Consider the following 19900-nt stretch of genomic DNA (forward strand, 5'->3'; position numbering starts at 1 on the left):
GGACAATTCTCATCACCTGGGATGCTGACAATGGCTGTCTTACTTGGAGGAGATTAATTTTCAAACTTTTAACTCACAGAGTCAACCTGCCCAAATTAACCTTATTTCCTTGAAACAGATAAAACAAATTAGACTTTTGTAAAAACCATTTATAACTATGTATGGCTACATTTCAGTTCTTTTAAAAAGTTATAGGTTGCATCTGACATTTAAAAAAATGTCTTGGCTTAAATAATTGAAGAAAACACAAACACACACACACACACACACACACCCCTAATTTGAATTTTAGGGTTATGCATCCTGCAAAACAACAGGGGATGGTGCAGAAGAAATGACAAATCCCCCTGCACAGAAAGCAAAATACAACCTATATATGGAATTGGAAAACTGTCATAAGATTAGGTAATGTATTTATACTCGTAGGTGATCTATGCAAATAGGGTAACTATAAACGGTATTCAGGAAGATATTTTTAATGGCTTGCCTGCAGTGCATAGAATGATGCTCCCTTCTTAGCACCATCTTCAGGCTCCCTTGCGCACTCTAAACTAAGTTACTGACTTTCTGTTGCGAATGGAGGAGATCCTTGATGAATACTTGCTTATAGCTGAAAATCAAATCTAGCAAAAATAATGTTACAAAATAAATTAACACACTGACCATCATATTAGTATTTTAAAAATTATGTTATTCATCTATTAAGAGATATCTCAGTATGTTTTTAAAAATCATAGATTTTATCTAAAAATTTAAAACATACTTTTTTAATTAAAAAAAGGTCAACAACAAAATCATCACTAAAAAATATTTTGACTTAAAAATCCTCAACTACCAGGAGGCTATGAACAACCTTGAAGATATTAATTCAGAATTTATTAATTTTTTTAATTAAATTTATTGGGGTGACAATTGTTAGTAAAGTTACATAGATTTCAGGTGTACAATTCTGTATTACATCATCTATAAATCCCATTGTGTGTTCACCACGCAGAGTCAGTTCTCCTTCCATCACCATATATTTGATCCCCCTTATCCTCATCATCCACCCCCCATCTCCTTTAGGATAGCCCAGGTATAGCGATGGCTTGTTATTTGGCAGGGGGTGGTGGTGGGGGTTGCTATTAATCCCCAGAAATCATATGAAAAACTGTGTGTGTGAATTTTGTGTGTGTGTGTGTGTGTGTGTTTATGCCATTCATTAGATTCCCAAATTGGACTTTGACCTAAAAAAGATCAAGATACTCTATAAGAAATCATAAGAAATCTGGCTATCATTTCAATATAAATAGCAAAAAAGTTCTTTTCTACTTAAAATCATTAGAAATTCAACAAACATGCATATATACCACTAACTATTCAAAACTAATTGTACACAAACTGAATTCAGTATAACAAAACTAAGGAGAATTCCCAAATGAAATCTTAAGCCTTATAGCTATTTAACTCTGTTAATGCACCTTCCTTTCATTTCAGAGCACCAAGGTAAAGATCAGCCCTCTCTGCCATTAAGAGTCTTCAGACAAACACAAGATTATTCAAAATGCTGACATGTGGTTTAATTTTTAAAGTGGCCTGCAGAATTCCTCAAGGCTATAATTATTTTTCCCTATATGAAATATTTGTTGCCTCTAATTAAGAAAGAATAGCAAATCTCACCTAATGAAGGAGTGAAATTTTTCTGAAGATGATTATTACATTGCTTGTTAGGATCCTATGAGTGCAGATTCTCTATATTCATTTAGATCCTAATGTTCTTTTAAAAGTTGTCAGATGCTGGAGTGAAATGGTCTCACTTGATATAGTGGTAGGACCTTAAGTTTATGTCCTACTGGACATGTTCTTTTTTTCTCATTTCATAGTATGAATCATTAATTATGAGATACTGGGAAGCTGAATGCCACTGTTACCATCTCCATTCTTTTCATTAACCTCGACTAGACTGTTGGAAAACATATGGGCCATTTCGTAAATGTGCTAATGGAAATCTTTTTGGACATCTAGAATATTCATTATTGACTGACAAAACCGTTTTCCTTATAATCAATATATGTAAATTTAGAAACAGGATGGGTCGCAAAAATACCCTGCTGATGATTTCAGGAATGAAATCACTGAATTGATATGTGGGGGAAAAAACAAACAAACAAACAAAAAAAATAAAAAAAACTTTAGAGAGGAGATCAAAGATGGTGGAATAGGTAAACACTGTGTGTGCTCTCTTCCGTGAACACATTAAAATTGAAACTAAATTATAGAACAATCAGCCTGGAGAACCATCTGAAGTCCTTTATAACTAAGGATATAAAGAAAAACCCACGTCGAGACTGATAGGAGGGGTGGAGACATTAAACATGCTGGCAACAAACTTCTGTGAGGCTATTGAGAACTAGGAGGAATATCTTGTCCATAAAGATTTTCCCCAGAGGAGCAGTAAGAGACCCGAACCTCACACTGGCCTCCCCAGACCAGAGTACTGGTGCTGGAAAGAGCAGCCCCCACAACATCTGGTTATGAAAAACAGTGGGTATTCTGACCAGGTGAAACTGAAGGTAGTGGGAAACCCTTGGCATTTGCTTAAATAGCCCCCAAACAGACGCACTCACTTGCAGGCACTCACTTTGGGGTCCAGAGGAGGGACGATGACTCGGGGGACATTGGAGGAGGCATAAGGGGGGGTCAGACTGAGGTGTGTGGCTTTGAAGCAAGGGCTGGAGGACAGTCGTCATTTTTCCTGTGTAAATTCATCCTCCCATGGAACCAGCAGGTGGGTCCCATCTTTTCCTATGTTGAGCTCACTCCCAAAGGCAATATCTGAATCTGGTTTGTCTGGTGAGCTCTGCTGCTCTGCCTTGCTGACTCACTAGGACCCTGCCCTACCCAACTCTCCAAATGCTGGAGGCACTTTCTCACGTAAGCAGCCAACCCCGTCCATCTTTTACTCTTTCTTGAAAAACTATAGGCATCCACAGGACCCAGGTGGGCGAGGACTGGCCTCAGTGTGTTCTGAGACTTTTGCTAGTACCTCCAGGCTCAGCACTGGCACCAAACTAGAGTCTACATTAACCTGGTGACCACAAATCTTCCCACTCTAATGACTCCCTGAGATTGTCTCACCAAATTTGTGTACTGCACAAGGCTTTTTCAGAGGCTGAACTTTAAGGGAGCTGGCAGGTGGCAACAGGCCTCCTCAGTTTGCAGTGTGGACTCTCCCACATGCCTCCAGGGTTAGCACAGGCAGGGGACAACTTTGGATCACTTTGTAGCTCCTACCAGGTAGCTCCTGACTGGACACAGGCATGGGTGACCTGGGCCTGCATCGAAGAACCTCCCAAGAGGCCCCAGAACCAACATACTTGGAGGCTGGCATCAGACCACAGCAGAGCACCACTCCATTAACCCCACGAGTGGCACACCCAAAGGGCTGTCTCAACATGCACCAGAGCCTGCTGGGGCAAATCCACTCAGTGGGGTAAGCCCCCTGCACAGCAGCCTGTAAGCTATGGATGTAGCCAAATCCCACAGCCAATCACCAAAGGGTCAATCCTACTCCTTGACGTACGAATAGCAAAAAAGGCTCAATTATAACAAGAGGGCACACACAACTAACACATGGAACATACCTGCAGCACCTGGCTTAGGTGACCAGGGAAACTGTGCCACTTGGCCCCACAGGGCACCTACTACATAAGGCCAACCAGCCAAGACTGGGAGACATAGCAGATCTACCTAATACATAGAAACACACACACCAAAAAAGACAGCCAAAGTGATGAAACAAAGAAATATTCCCAAATGAAAGAACAGAAGGAAACTCCAGAAACAGAACTAAACAAAATGGAGGAAAGCAACTTACTAGAGACAGAGTTCAAAACAGTGGTTATAAGGATTCTCAGGGAACTTAGTGAGAACTTCAACAAAGATACTACAAGCATAAAAAAGGACACAGAAACCACAAAAAGGAACTAGTCAGAAGTGAAGAATACATTAACTGAAATGAAAAATGTACTAGAAGGAATCACCAGCAGACTAGATAAAGTAGATAATTAAATAAGTGATTTGGAAGACAAGGTAGCAGAAAACACCCAATCAGAACAGCAAAAAGAAAAAAGAATCCAAAAAAATGAGGGTAGTTTAAGAGACCTCAAGAACAATATCAAGTGTAACAATAGTCGTATCGTAGGGGTACCAGAAGGAGAAGAGAGAAAGCAAGAGATTGAAAACCTACTTGAAGAAATAATGACTGAAAACTTTCCTAATCCTGGACATACAAGTCCAGGAAGTGCAGAGAGTCCCAAAGAAGATGAACCCAAGCAGGCCCACACCAAGACACATTAAAATTAAACTGGCAAAAGTTAAAGACAAAGAGAGAATCCTAACAGCAGCAAGAAAAAGGCAACTAGTAACTTATAAGGGAATTCCCATAAGATTGTCAGCTGATTTCGCAACAGAAACTTTGCAGGCCAGAAGGGATTGGCACAACATATTCAATGTGATGAAAAGCAAGGACCTACAACAGAGATTATTCTACCCAGCAAAGCTATCATTTAGAATCCAAGGAGAGATAGATTCCCAGACATGAAAAAGCTAAAGAAGTTCATCACCACCAAAGCAATATTACAAAGACTACTAGAGGGACATCAAAAGATGAAAAAAAAAAGATCAAAATTATGAATAATAAAATGGCAATAGGCTACATATCTGTCAACAATTACTTTCAATGTAAATGGATTAAATGCTTCAATCAGAAGACATAGGAGGGCTGAATAGATAAGAAAACAAAACCCTTACATATGCTGTCCAGAAGAGAATCACTTCAGATTGAAAGACACATACAGATGTAAAGGGATGGAAAAATATATTTCATGGAAATGAAAATGAAAAAGAAAAGCTGGAGTAGCAATGTTTATGCCAGACAAACTTTAAAACAGAGACTATAACAAGAGACAAAGAAGGACCCTGTAATCCCACTTCTGGGTGTTTATCCCACTTCTGGGAAGAAACCCAAAGGCTACTTTGAGGGGCCATGTGTATCCATCTGTTCAGTGCAGCATTGTTTACAGTGGATAAGATGTGGAGGCAGCCTGGGTGTCCGTCAATAGAAGAATGGATAAAGAGGAGGTGGTACATATATACAATGGAACATTGCTCGGCCAGGAAAGTGAATAGGTTCTTGCTATCTGCAGTGACAAATGGATGGATCTGGAGGGAATTGTGCTGAGTGGAGTGTCAGATAGAGAAAGACAGATGCAATGAGATTTCACTTATATGTGGAATCTAAAGAACAAAATAAACAAACAAAACAGAAACAAACTCATAGATACAGAGAACATATGGATGGCAGCTAGATGGGAGGGAGTTAAGGGGCAGGGTAAAAAAGGTGAAGGGATTAAGAAGTATAAACTGGTAGTTACAAAACAGTCGTGGGGCCATAAAGTAAAGCACAGGGAATATAGCCAATAATAAGTCAATAACTATATACAGTGCCAGGTGAGTACTGGATTAGTCAGGGGGATCACTTCTTAAATGATATAAATGTCTAACCACTATGCTGTGCACTTGAAATTAATATAAAGTAATATTGAATGTCAACTGTAATTGAAAAATTTAAAAAGGGGTGAAAGGTGAAAGGGAATAAGAGGTCCAAATTTCCATGTGTAAAACAAATAAGTCATGGGAATGTAATGTACGGCATAGGGAATATAGTCAATAATACTGTGATAACATGGTACAGTGTCAGATAGTTGCTGGACTTATTGTGGTGATCACTTATTTAGGTATATAATTATTGAATAACTATGGTGTACACCTGAAACTAATAACATTATATGTTAGCTATATTTTAATAAAAAATCTTTAAAAATACTTTTAAAGAATATAACTTCAATATCTCTTTAAAACAACCCACCTTTCTCACTGGTATAGGTTTAATACGTCCTTCTGTTATATAAGCCCATCTTACAGTTTTATTGGCTGGGAGAGGAAAGATTTAATAGTTTGAGAAATTTCACAAGTGGTACTTTTTTCCCCAACGGTCTTCTTTTCTCTCTCCATAATCAATCTCAATTATGGATCAAAGGACAAAGACTCTACACAGTTCCAGGATGATAACACCTTGCCTCTCAATAAAAGATGGGTCTCATATTAAAGCTTTCATTCCAATTTGACCTCATTCTCCCACCTTTTCTCTGATGCCTAGAGGGTCTCCATCTCTACAGAGCACCAGTTCCACATTCATTTATTGTGTCCTCCACCTGGCAGGCAGTGCCTTAGTTCAGGCACCACTTACTCACGTGTGCATGATTAGGAACCGGTATCCTGATATGTAACTTTTTCTTCAAGGAATCTCTACTGATTGGGAAATATCACGGTTGCTAACCCATGTAGACCTAATTTTTACAATAACCAAAGACCACAAACTCTGCTCTGGACTCTAGTCAGACATATTGCAAATGTGTCATAGGTGTGTCATAAGGGACAGAGGCAAAGAGTGTGGAAACTGATCTATTTAAACCCATTATTATTGCTTACCACAAAGCAAAACTGGGCAAACACAGAAGACGCCACTCACATCCCAGTAGTGCATGTGAATAGCAGCACCCTATTTCTAAAGAACAACATATTTCTTCTCCTTGCTAATCTCCAAAACAAACAAGATTACGAAATCAAAATTAAATGGAAGAGACTAGACTATATCCAGGGCTCCCAACAACCTTCCTTTCTCCACAGATAAACCATCATAAATTAGGAAGCCTTCTTTCTAGCCACAACCACCATGATTTTACTGTAGCAGCCATTCCCATTGTGTAAGGCACTGGGCTGACAACTTGACAACATTCTGCATGTCATCTCATTATCCTCAGCTAATCCTGGAAACCAACAGAAGCTCTTGCAACTAGGTATTAAATGAATAGGTGAGGGTTCTCAGGACAAAAATGAGTTTAAATAAATTGCAGGTTTTGGTATCTGAGGATATTTAGAGAACTCTCCCAAAGTCTCTATAGCTCATTGAAACTAAATGTAATTAATCATCTATGTTTAGCTCAACTAAAGTATAAGATTGTAATATAGTATAAGTATACTTAAGAAACTGAACGCTCAGTGACAGACCAAAATTCTCAATATGTATGCTTGAAACTCAATTTATTTACTGTATTATATTTGCAGACCAAATTGTGCTGTCCAAAAATGTGGACTTCAGGACATGTAGACATAGATGATGAATGAATCAATGAATGATCAAATAAAGTAAGTAATCTTCAATACCCCTCTACTGGGTAATCTCTTAAACTTCATCTATTAACTTTCAATAACTTTCAATCTATTTATTTGTAGGGTGTTTCTAATGGTAAAAAGGAAAATATTCCACAGGTTACATCTCTCAAGTATCCCCATAAATACAAACCATTGTATTCAGAACTCATAAGACAAACATAAATCGATTAAACTATAGATTTCAGTGTCTGAAGATACATAGAGAACTCTCCCAAAGTTTCTCCTACCTCTCTGCCTTTCCAAGACTATTAACTTGAGGGTTTGTCTGCAGTAGTTGTTTGCACCAAAACTCTGATGAAGACATCAATTTAGGGGGAAAAATATAAGGTATTATTCATTCGACTTCAGTAAGATTCTCCAACCATTTATCTCATTTTAGAATCACAGGGATGGCATCCTTTATAAAAAGCTAAATGTACTTTAGTGCATGTCTTTGGTTTAGGAATTATAAAAAGTGAGTAAATTAAAACATCCAGGACTTCTCAAGGCACTTCCCAATTCCGGCTCAATCCAGAGAAATCCTACCCAAGAGGCACAGCTGGGAAGGTGTGGGGACTCAACCCATGTGTGGTGTGAGCATATGTCTACTGGAGTGACCAAAACACGGGCGAAGGTGGGAGGAAGTAGTGCTGGAATGAACACACTTCCATTTCTTGAGGACTGTACGAGGAGCAGTACAGCAGTGGGAATCTATGAGGAAGCCAAGAGAAGGAGTGAGGAATAACTAACGTCCCCACCAGAAAAGCCTTAGGATATCAGGAAATCAAGACATCTCTCACTTTCTTGTTCCCATCCCCCATTTCTCATGAGAGCCTAAGGCACAGCCAGCAAACTGGAGTGCAGACGCCTACCTTGCTCCCTTCCTGAGAGGGAAGCAGCTGCCATCACAGCCTTACCTGTGAGAGAGAGGGGAGAACTCTCACCTTTAGACACTATTAATTTACGTTCAAATACTGGATATTTGGAGACTTAAAGGATTCATAGAAATGTGATCTATTTAAGAGTGAGCAGAAAAGTCTTGGATTTAACTGTTTTTTTCTCTCAGGGTCCGAAAAATATCCTCACTGAGTTCATTTTAAAGGAAGGTGAGGCATAAGAACATGTATTTTCATTACACCACAAATCACATGTTTAATATAGTGGATACCCTGAAATAGGTAACAGTACAATACAGGTTTGAAAATTTCGCGAAAAATTCTGCTCATAATGTTGCTATAACAATAAAACAAATACTCTTCTTGTGGCCAACATAATATTGTCCATACTGCTGCCTTTTCAGACCAAAGATAAATTTAACGTGTTTCCCTGCGTTTTTCAAAAGGCTTATAGCTGTATTAAAAAAGTAATAACCAATACTTAAGAGCAAGCCTTTCTTTCCTCTTTGAATGTTTCATTGAACACCCAACCAATATCACCAAATGAAAAATAATTTCTATAATAATGAGGCAAAATCAACCATAGGAGAATAGAAATATTAAGGACAATTATTCAGAATATTCTCCATGCCATGAAGTTTATTTTAACATGGCAGTTAGACTCTGGAAGGAAACTACTTAGAGCTATAGCAAGGTGCTTTAACAGAAATAAAGGAGTTGTTACAGTATATCTGCTATCTCAGGACAGACCAGTGATTGAGCTCACTTGGGAAGCACAAAAATTGTAAAGCTGCAGGACACCATTTCCTGATCCAGTAAACTAATATAATGAAGAAAAGAGATCCTTGCAGTTATCTTAAATATTCCTAAGAATAAGGAGACCACAACACTGGTCTATCTGCGATGAATAAAGCATCTGAGGGAGGAATTCTCCTTGGAGAGAAAGGCTGTATCCCTGGGAAGGGTCTGGAAACACACCTTTGGATTCACTGAGGTAAAACTGGCCAGTGAAAATGGAATAGAATGTCATTATCTCCACTGTCCTTAGGAGTTGTCTACTTTCTACATATGAAGTTGTAGGAATCTACATATGGATCTCCATGTGGTTTAAACACAGAATTTATTTTTGCTTACACTGGGCATTGCATGTCAGTCAACAAATTCGGTGGCATCGGGGCCAAATAATACTAGAAAAGTCAAATCAAACTTAACCACTTTATTAGTTTTCTTTAGAAATTCTTTGACATTATTTAAAATCCTATTTTAATTATTAAATAAAGTTTAAACAAATAAAAGGCATTATTTTATGGCTATTTTATTATTGCTATTATGATCATTATTCCTTCTTACCTGCTTAGACCAAATCATTTTCAACTAAGCCTAATAAATATGTTTTTAGTGTGTTTCTATTTTGAAACACCCTGACCACTAAGTGTGGCCCATGAAGAAACGCTGCCCACCCCGGTTGACTTCCAGTCTGCAGAAGCCAGTGCCAGCAGCCTGCACAGAAACCAGGAACGCGGCAGGCAATAGGCTGTGAGGTGTCCTCATATTAATTTTACTGACTTGATTTTGGCCCGGCAAACGTGGCGAACGCTTTTGCTCATATTAATTAACTAATTGTCAGCTTCTCCTGCATTATACCCCATGATTTTCATTTGGAAGCAACCCTATTTGGGATCGATGTCAAGAAAGTGGAGTCTTTTAAAATATACATATATTATTAACACTGCACCTAGTTTGCTGTAATCCAGGGAATTCATCCAGCATTCCAAGACCAAATATTGCATCTGCTTCAATTTCATTTGTTTTTCCTTTATTATCTGTCAGAGTATATTACATTTATATACAAATATATATATATATATATATATATATATATATATATCTGTAGTCTTGCAAAATTTATAAAAATATATAGTGTGAAGAAAATATTTCCCTTCAACATCAAGGGTGCTTGACAACTTAATCATATCTGACATAATCTTTTTTGACATGATTACAAAATTTCAAAAAAAATAAATTGGAGATACATAAACAATTAAAGCCTATTCTAAATTTATCCAAATTTTGAGACTGTTCTGTGACTTTGGAAATGGGTCTGTAAATCTGCAAATCCTTAAGCTTTCCACAAAGTTCAATGAGTTAGAAATACTGCAAACATAACCTTTCTTTGCATTATTTCAGGATTTAAATTTAGGTTTGGGTGACTCATGGGAGAAATAGGGAAGAAAAAATGGGAGTTATGACTCAAGTGAGAATATTGTCTCTTAGAAGCTAAACTTATAATAATTCATCTTTAATTTCCCACTAATCCCAGTCCTCATTCACACGCTTAGTAAAAAAAATTTAAAAGATAAAACTAACATCACTAATTTACCTATTGACACAGTGGCAATATTCCCACTGAAAGGAAAATATGTGTTTTCTGAAGTTTGTGTTTATATTTTTTTCTATGTGTGCATGCATGTGTGTGTGTATGTGTTGTCAAAAATCTAGACTATGTGTAAGTGCTTCCAATTATATAAATTTAAGGCTCTTTAAGATTTAAATGTCAAATGGGAATTTTCTAAAAGTTTCTGCATGCAGCTGGATTTATATATTAATTTTTTCAATGTCAACTTCAGCAGAGCTGCCAATAATTTTATACAAAACTCATTGGTTAGACATAGCACATTAGCATCATTCTGTGAACAATCTTCATAGTTAAAGGAAAATCACAAATTAACTGATAATAAGCAATAACAAAATAAAAATCCTCACAATACCAAGGTATGTCTGTGAAAATATAGATAATACTCTATCTACCCTCTAATCCTAGTCTGTATTTTGAATAATGCTGATCAATACACAGTAGGATTTTATATATGTACTTTTTAATGAGAACTTTAGCATCCCTTTGTCCTTGAAACCTTCTGAGATGTCTATATTTATTTAACAAATGTCCCATTAATACATGTTAGTTATAATATTTTCCAAGAAACCTCTAAAGGCAGCAATTTTCAGGAATTTGGTAAAGAAGCCTATATGGACAACTAAGGAATTCTCAAAAGGTTTCATCCAAAGACAGGCATACGTGTAATGACTTCTGGATGCAATTTTGCTTTCAATGACCTGCTCAAGGTCCTTATTTGTGACAAGAATATTAAGAAAGTCGTTCATTGACAAGATGCCATGGAGATCTATAACTTTTAGATGATCAAACAGCACTGAAAATCTTCTACTTAAAGATGATTAAAGCTATGAATGAAATGATTACCACAGAGACCTTCATTAAGTAATCCACAAAATAAATGAAGAAAACAGGAAGAATTGCCAATCTGAAATGTATCGTTGAATTGGTTCTGAGAAAGACATGGGCTCTTCAACAAACTTAAATGCTCCACACATTCTTGGGCTGTCTTCTTCCTCAATTTATAAATATTTTATACTCCTTGGTGCTCAAAAGGCCATATGTGCCTTCAGTCCAGACAAAATGCATTTGCATCTCTATGCATGAGAAATGATTTGATTAATTCATCAATGTGTGTGTGTGTGTGTGTGTGTGTGTGTGTGTGTGTGGCTTAAATCTCTAAAAAGTAGTCAAGTAAAATCACCTTGTTAAAATGAGATGTTTTAATAATAGTTTAACTTGTGGGTCACACTGGATTGTGTAGCATCTTTAAGAAGTGAGACTTTTAAAGTTAGCTGTGACAAAAATAACACTAGCGACCTGCATCTATCAGTCTTACCTGCTGGGCTCATCTTGACTATGGAGGCAACAATTCACGGTATTCACCAAAAAGCTAAAGAAACGACTATACAAGGACTTGGCCAGGAGATCCCGATAAAATTCAGCCATCTCTATAGTATGACGTCTTGTGATCATATCTCCTGAAATAGAAAGGAGAGGAAGCATAAGAACAAGAGTTTCTCTCATTTAGAAGCAAACAAAACTGTGCACATACTATTATCCCTCACATTTCCATATACATACATCAAAGATGCTAAAAATATATCGTAATTCTAATAAATGAGGTCTCTGTCAGTTTACATAAATTTTTTCCCTAAAATGAGTGTCATATATATTGCAATCTTATTTGTTACAAATGTAGACCAGAGCTTTTGACCTCTTGCAGACTGTGTAATTTTCTTTCAGTTAGGGAACCAACTCTTTGAAAAGCCCCTCTTAACAAGTTTCCTGCTAACAGCTCACTGGTTTGGATACTGAATCATCCACAAGGCATTTGCAAACCTGGCCGTCTGGAAAATTATTCATATTTTAAATATTTTCAAAGAAATGGTCCAACTAGCTACAATGTGGGTCTGGAATTTGAGAACAAGATTGGGCCTTAAGGCAGAAATTTCTATGTCATTCTCAAAGGGATGGTAATTGAAATCTTGAATTGATAAGATTTGTAGAAGAGACTAGACTGGAGAAGAAAGTAAGAAAAGACTAAGTGAGGATGATTTGGAATTGAGCCTACAAAAGCATTTAGGCAAGAGAGTTGAGAGGGAATGTGACCTAGTATTCATCCCCTGTGGCCTTGGCCAACCTGGCTAACCACTGCAGCTCAGGCTGAGCCGGGAGTTAAGTAATAGGATAAGGACCAGGTGAAATGAGGTTTGAGTAAGTTGTTAATCATGGAGTCACAGAGAAAGGGGGAGAACTGCTTCTGAGGCTGGTTGAGATTAAAAAATAAAACAAAACAAAACAACCTACAGCAGGTAATCAAGAGTCAGGGAGCTGCAAGTTCAAGGCCATTGAGATGGAATAACACAAGGTGGCAGTGAAAGCAGTGTGTCATTTATGATATTATAGAATTGAGGTCTCTACAGTCAGCATGATTAAGAGGTTCTGATAGGTCGCCAACACGGTGGGTATGCAAGGAAATGAGGGTTCTGTAAGCAGAGGGAAATGTATATGTTAAATTATAGATATTAATGGAGAGTTCAGTTTTTCTTTAAAAATTTATGAGAAAAAATAATGCAGCTGAGTAACTTCAAGAAACACAGTATAGTGGAAGCAAGGGCACGAGAGGGAAAATGGCTAAGGATGAAACATAAAAGTTAGGTATGGCCCAAATAATAAAAGTCCTGTGCCACCCTAAAGTGACAAGCTTTGCTCAAAAGGCATTGGAGAATCTTTGAAAGACTGTTATCCATGGGTGAAAAATCACAATTGCATTTCCAAAAGACTACTCCTGAAGCAGCATGGAAGGAAAGTAAATGAGATAAGTCCAGATAAAAGATTAACAACGACGTTCTTGCTATAATCTAGGGAAGGAATGATAAATTAAGGCAATGCCATGGAAATGAAGAGATGGCAGTGAGAATGAAAGATATCTATGGAATAGAGCTGGCATGTGTCTAATCCACTCAATGGAGAAGGAGGAACAAAAGGTGTCAAGAGTGACTTTTGGGCAACTGAATGAATAAAGGGGAGATTCATAAAGTTCAAGAAGATGCAAGGTTAACTCTAGATATGAGGCAGAAATTATGTCACATACATGAGTTCCTTCAAGTAGGTCCAGTAGGAACAGAGGTAAGAATAGTGGTAATTTAGAGGGGAAAAAAAAAATTCAGGTGCATGGTGAGTCCTCAAAATTATAATAAAGAGGAAGGTTGGTAAGGCAGTGATTTATAGTGAATAATTCAGAGCATGTGGGAAAAACACTCTCCTTGCCCATTAAATAGAGATGCACATAGCATAGAGATTAATCTTGGGACTCAAAGTGAGATACTAATTCCAAACATACCATTTACTAGTGATTTGCATTCAAAGTTATTTATTTAACCTCTTCAAATCTTAGTTTTATTATCTGTTAATATAGAAATAGTTATGCCCACCTCATCACGATTTGTTAAACCTGAAAAAATTCTCCAATTTATAGTGCTTGGCACCATTCTTGTTGTAAGTGCCCAATAAATGGAAGCTATTATTAGGACTACTGAGATAGAAGGAAATGAATGCTCTTCATTGAAGGGGGCAGCGTGGCACCACATACACAAATGGATCCACTGTTTTAATTGAATAAATCCTCTTGGGTTGATGACTTTATTTCTCTAATGACTGATGAGCTAGACGACCACCGAGCTAGACAAGATGACCAGTTAATCAAAATGGTCTCTCAGGAGCATAGTTTACAATATAGAGTCAGATGAAGTGACCAAAGGGGTTCATAATACTTCTCTCCTTTGGCATTCACTTCAGAGAAATTGCTTCACTAAGTGGGGAAAAGGTGAGTTTGTATTTACTTCCTGTATTTCAAAGAAGACCACATTGCACGAAGGTGAAAGCAAGAGTATAGAAAAACGTACCTTTAACATATTGGATATCAGTTGTTAAAGCAGACACCAGTTCATCTGCTGAGACTTGTAACATCCCAGCCACTAAAATTAAGGCAGCATTGAAAACATAAAGTTAGTATTAATATATATTTTGACAGAGAGAACATTGGATTTTATGGTTATAACTTTTAAGCTTTCTATAGACCCGTTAGAAAATGTGTATATTAAAGAAAACTAAACTACCACCTTAACTGTCAAATTCAACTAAAGAAACAGTATATAATAATCCAAATGTCAATGAGTTGTTGGGGCCCCTATGTTAAATCACAGCAGGTGTTTTCCCTCCTTGCCCTCACAGATGACCCTGAATGTTACCTCCCAATTCCTGGTTAAATTACTTTGATATGAGGTGAAGATATGCTGTTCATCGGCAATCTTTGTATTTAAGGTATTTTGAAAAAAATGTGGGAGTGACTAACCAGGCAACTTCAAAGGAGAAAGATTTTTGGCAAGATCTTTGCAGGGAAATAATTATATTAGGTTTAAAGTGTTTAGCTAATAACGTGCCCCCCAAATATACTGGGTGGCAGGGTGGGGGCGGAGAATACTTAGAACAATGTGAAAAATCCCAAGTACATGCTGATGAATCAACCTGTTAATGTGCTGGGATACAGGAGAACATAGATGTACATCTTGTTATTCATTTCCATAACTATTTATATAAAAGAACAAAGTGGTTATGTTTTTTTGTTTTTTTTTTTCTTTCCTACCGGTAGCACTGAATTCTACTCTAGAAGACAGGTTTGATGCCACCTGGCTTTTCTGTCCTGTGTCTCCATCTACTGTCCGGTCTGCAAAACTGCACATCCATAAGGTTAGTGTTAGCTCCTGTGTTCCACTGACCTTGTTCCAGAAGCTGGAGGTCAGAAACAAATGCAGAGTCAGCCTCGGTCAGAGCAGTGAACCGAATGTCTCCAATGTGTAATATTGCTGCTAGAATCACAAACAGATTCTCTACCTCCTACGCATTTCACAAAGAGAGAAAGTGAATAAGATCGCTCAGAAGAAAGATTCAAAAACAAATCGTTTAAAAACCTAAAAGTAGGTTTAAAAAATGATGTGAAACTTACTAATGCTATTGTGATTTTTCAATCGCAAATGTTTGATTAAAAAAAAACCCACAAAACTCCCAATCCCTCAAAATTAAAATCTCATTAATTCAATGCCCATTTTCTCTAAATCAGTGTTTCTATTCCTTACACAAAAGAGCGTAAGGAAGTGTTCTGATATAAATTAACCATTTCCACGTAAGTATCATAATGAAAAATGAATCTTTGGTAATGATGTTCTGACTGGCTGGCTGTAACTGGTAAGGTCAGACTTCACAGGGCTGACACAGAACTGTAAACAGAGGATAATCGTATTTCATGGCTGCTGTAGCTGCTACACCAGCGAGCATATGTGATGGTGTCCATCTTCTACTTATCTCTCTTATGAGATGAATTGGTGCTACGATTATAGAATTTTTTTCACTTCTGCTGGAAAAATAAGGGAGGCATGATGAAAACCACGATATTATGCCTAGATAAAAAAAAATGCAAACTGTTTTGTTAGGTTATTTTAAGGAAAACTGAAAAAAAAAATGGATGCTGGCAAGGGCTATCATTGAACAGAAGGTAGCAGGAAGTAAGAGAATGTTTGCTGAAACAGAATATTTGATGATATGGAATGCCACATAAAGAAAAAATTACCTTAAGTTTGGTTTTGGACAGTCATTTTTGTGGCAAGAATCAAAAGTCAAAAAAAACACCTGTAAATTAAAATACACTTTTCTAGAATAAATATTTAGTGTGATGATATCAACAATAAAATTGGTTAAGTTCCATATAAAGCAAGTATTATAACCTTTCAAATTTTCATTTTCCTAATCAGTAATTTGGAAATCAAAAGCTTCTGTTTGTGGAAGTTTATTAAGAACAAATCTTATTTGCCTTATAAAAAGATAGTTGGAATAATATAATCTATGGGACATCCATGCATTTCTTCCAGAACTTCCAGTTTTCATCATAGCTTTATTAATAATTTCATCATCTTTAGAACGAGGGCATTGACAAGGACGATCTCTAAGTAATTTCCAGGTCTAGGACTCTATGATTGTGGCATTACTTAAAAATCCCAAATTAGTGTTTCAAATTTTATTCATTTATGCTTGTTTGAATCACTTTTTACTTCTCACACTACCTGACAATATTTCCCTCCCTTTAATAAATGCAAGAACTCCTCATTAAATTATCTACTCCCCTGTGAGATAGGCACTTCTGAAGGCACAGCCAGGAAGACTTCGTTCTGTCCTCAAGGATTTTACAGTGTAGTGGGAGAGGCAGAGCTGTGAAAACTAGCCATAACACGGATTACAGTGTGGTGAAGACTATGACAGAGGTAAAACAAAACTGCCCTGTGAGCAGGGTTAGGGGCTGCTCTCCTGTGTCTGTCTGCTGTGAGCAATGATCTCCTGCCTCCTTGCAGGCCGGCTGGCGTGGTAGTTACTGAGAGCAAAGGTGGAGGTATCTGTCTGAACGACCGCCCAGGACAACAGTCACTTACCAGGTCTTGATTCAAGGCCCTCACCAGCCTAGAGTTGTCCTTCCAATCTTGTTGGACATGGTCTATCCCTCCTAAGCTGTCACCACCCCAGTTACCCCAAAGGATCAAGAGGAAGTGATTACCTTCGTGTCTTTTGTTAAAATGCACTTACTTCTTTTATCAAAAAGGTGGTTTGACTCTAGTTTAGGTGGAAGGTATATTTTATGGGCCCTGCCTTTGAGGATCAATCATGGATTTTTAAAGCCCCTTTTGCCAAGCAATTGGTACTTTGGTAGAATGCTTCCTTACCCCCCTCAATACCCCAGAGTCCTATAAGAAGCAAACATTTCAGGTATGGAAGAATGGGTGAAAAAGTAATAACAAAAAAATGACAGTAGCAAGTGCAAAGATAGGAAAATGCAAGTAGGTACGAGTCAGTAAAGGACAGAAATATAGAGATTGGATGATCAGAGAGAAAAAATTTAAAAAAAGAATGACATGATTGCATGTTCCTTGAATTCTGATCGCTAGATGGATGAGGGTGGAGTGAAGCAAAGTGCCCAGAACTAATTCATTTAGGGTGAGTCCCCAACTCCTCACCCCTTCCTTTTTGCTACCTTCCAATCCTTTCCCACCCATTGGATGCCCCATTAGCCCTAACTATGTGGGCCAGAGAAAAAAACGAAGACCAAAATCAATCAACCTAGAGTTTTAAGAAGAAGAAAAAGAACATATTTAAATCTATGACTAAATCTGGGTTCCTAGACTACTGGCATGCCAAACTTACCCAATGCAATCTTATATTAATTGCTAATAATGAATTGGTCATAATTCAAGATGACACCACATGAATAAGGGGAAACAGAGATAATGTATAAGGGAAAGAGACCTGTGGGAATTCTGAGAAGTCTCAAGGCTTAGATAGATCATTTCATATCTCTTATTCAGCTAGACCTGTGTTCTACAATTCAGTAACCACTAACCATACAAGACTGTTTCAATTTAATCAAAACAAAGAAAAATGAAAAATCCCTTTCTTCAGTTTCACTAGCCTCATTTCAAGTGCCCAGTAGCCACTGGTCCGGTGTGCAGATCCAGTACCTTTCTATGATCTCAGAAATTTCTACTGCACAGCAGTGGCTTAAATATTTCAAATTATATTTTCAGCTGCATAATGTTTGCAAGTCATTGGTAATTCTTTCAGAATAAAAAAAAAATTTAGATTGCCCAGGAAGATATTTTAATAAAGTGATTTGATTATTCCAAGTGATTCTTAGCAGTAAATAGTTCCGACCAGTTTTCTCTTGAGTCGGTGAGTGTCAAGTTCTTTGATCCATTTGGCCCACAGGGTTCATTTGGGAAAAGGTCTCCTTGTCCACCTTCTTGAAACTAGCAGCCCCTCCTCTTGTCACTCTCTGTCTGTCTTCACAGTACCTATGACACTGAGCATGTTGTGTGTTCATGCTTATCTCCACCCCTGGAATGTAAACTCGAGGGGACAGAGATTGCAGCTTATTTTCTGCTGAATCACAAGTGTTTGCAACAATATCTGGAATATGACAGGGACTCAGTAAAAGTTTTTGAATGAATAACTTTGATAAAATAGAAGGTTGCTTTCTCAGTGAAATATTTATATGACTCACCAAGTTACTGAAGCCAACTACATTCAGGGCTTGTTTCAAAACAGCAAATCTCTCCCTGTTCAGAGAATGCTCAGCTATTGATACATCATCTCGTAGGGTCTGGTTCAAATATCTGTTAGGATGAAAAGCAGATAGCATTATGGCCTGGCTTATAGTCAAACTCCAGTGGTTAAAAGTCATTTCAGCCATATTTAGTCTCCAGAATAATGGAAATCACCTGGACATTGTGTACCCATGTGTTTATAAGGCTTTGGTACATAATAACACATGATGTTTCAGGAAGGGAGAAAAAGGTTCTTGTTGTACCAGAACATATTTACACTGTTTTACTTGGTTCTCACCTTAGCTGCACCCTTCCTACTGAAAGGAGAAGGTCACAGTGTTTTATGTATTTCATATAGAAATTTGGTGGTTCTTATCATATTTTCTATAATTCATTTTGTATTAAAGATTTTTAATTTAAAGCAATGTATCGTTTCTTCTTATCAATATATTTTAATGATGAGGTGGTTGATTAATTCATTGATTTATTCTTTTCATTCAACAAATCAACTACCAAATACCTTGTTTCCCCAAAAATAAGACCTAGCCAACAATCAACTCTAATGTGTCTTTTGGAGCAAAAATTAATATAAGACCTGGTATTACATTATATTACATTATATTATCACATTACATTACATTCGATCTTATAGAAAAATACGACCTGGTCTGATTTTTTTATAAGACCAGGTCTTATTTAATTTTTGCTCAAAAAAATGCATTACAGCTGAGTGCCCGGCTAGGTCTTATTTTCCGGGAAACACAGTACAGAATAGTAGCAGCTGAAGATATAAAGATAAAGGGCTTATCCCTGGAAGCTCAATAGCAACAACAGAAACAATGTGTCCAGGGCAGAATCAAGAGAAGATGTGGGTACAGTACAATATGAAAGTAGAACAATAGAGACAAATGTGAAGTGTCTGTAAGTCTATAGGAAGGGGACTGAACCCAGAAATGGATGATGAGGAAAGGCTGAAGGGGAGGAAGAAACTCTAGTTCCAAAAGCTGACACCTGAATAAGAATTTGTCAGGCAAATTCTTAAAGGTGTTCCTGGAATAATTAGCAATACATACAAAGGCACACAGGACTGAGCATGCATGATGTATGTGGGGAACTCAGGGAGCTCAGCAAAAATTAGAGCCTAAGGTGAGAGGAGCAGAAATTGATGAGGATGGAGAAGTAGCCAGGGTTCTTGTATATTTTGCAAAATA

General features: G+C 37.3%; 1 protein-coding gene across 5 annotated transcripts in view; it reads right to left on the reverse strand.

Moving 5' to 3' along the window:
- MYO16 (myosin XVI) overlaps positions 1 to 19900 on the reverse strand; it is a 562776-nt gene that overhangs the window by 197765 nt on the left and 345111 nt on the right. For all 5 annotated transcript variants that reach the window (XM_081047109.1, XM_081047110.1, XM_081047111.1 and 2 more), the window contains 4 exons: positions 18647 to 18758; positions 15324 to 15441; positions 14451 to 14522; positions 11882 to 12023 (listed from right to left, as the gene is read on the reverse strand). In XM_081047109.1, the coding sequence (XP_080903235.1) occupies positions 11882 to 12023; positions 14451 to 14522; positions 15324 to 15441; positions 18647 to 18758 (444 nt within the window). The remainder of the gene's footprint in view (positions 1 to 11881; positions 12024 to 14450; positions 14523 to 15323; positions 15442 to 18646; positions 18759 to 19900) is intronic.

Source organism: Rhinolophus hipposideros, assembly GCF_964194185.1.
Source record: "Rhinolophus hipposideros genome assembly, chromosome: 4".
Lineage (NCBI taxonomy): Eukaryota > Metazoa > Chordata > Mammalia > Chiroptera > Rhinolophidae > Rhinolophus > Rhinolophus hipposideros.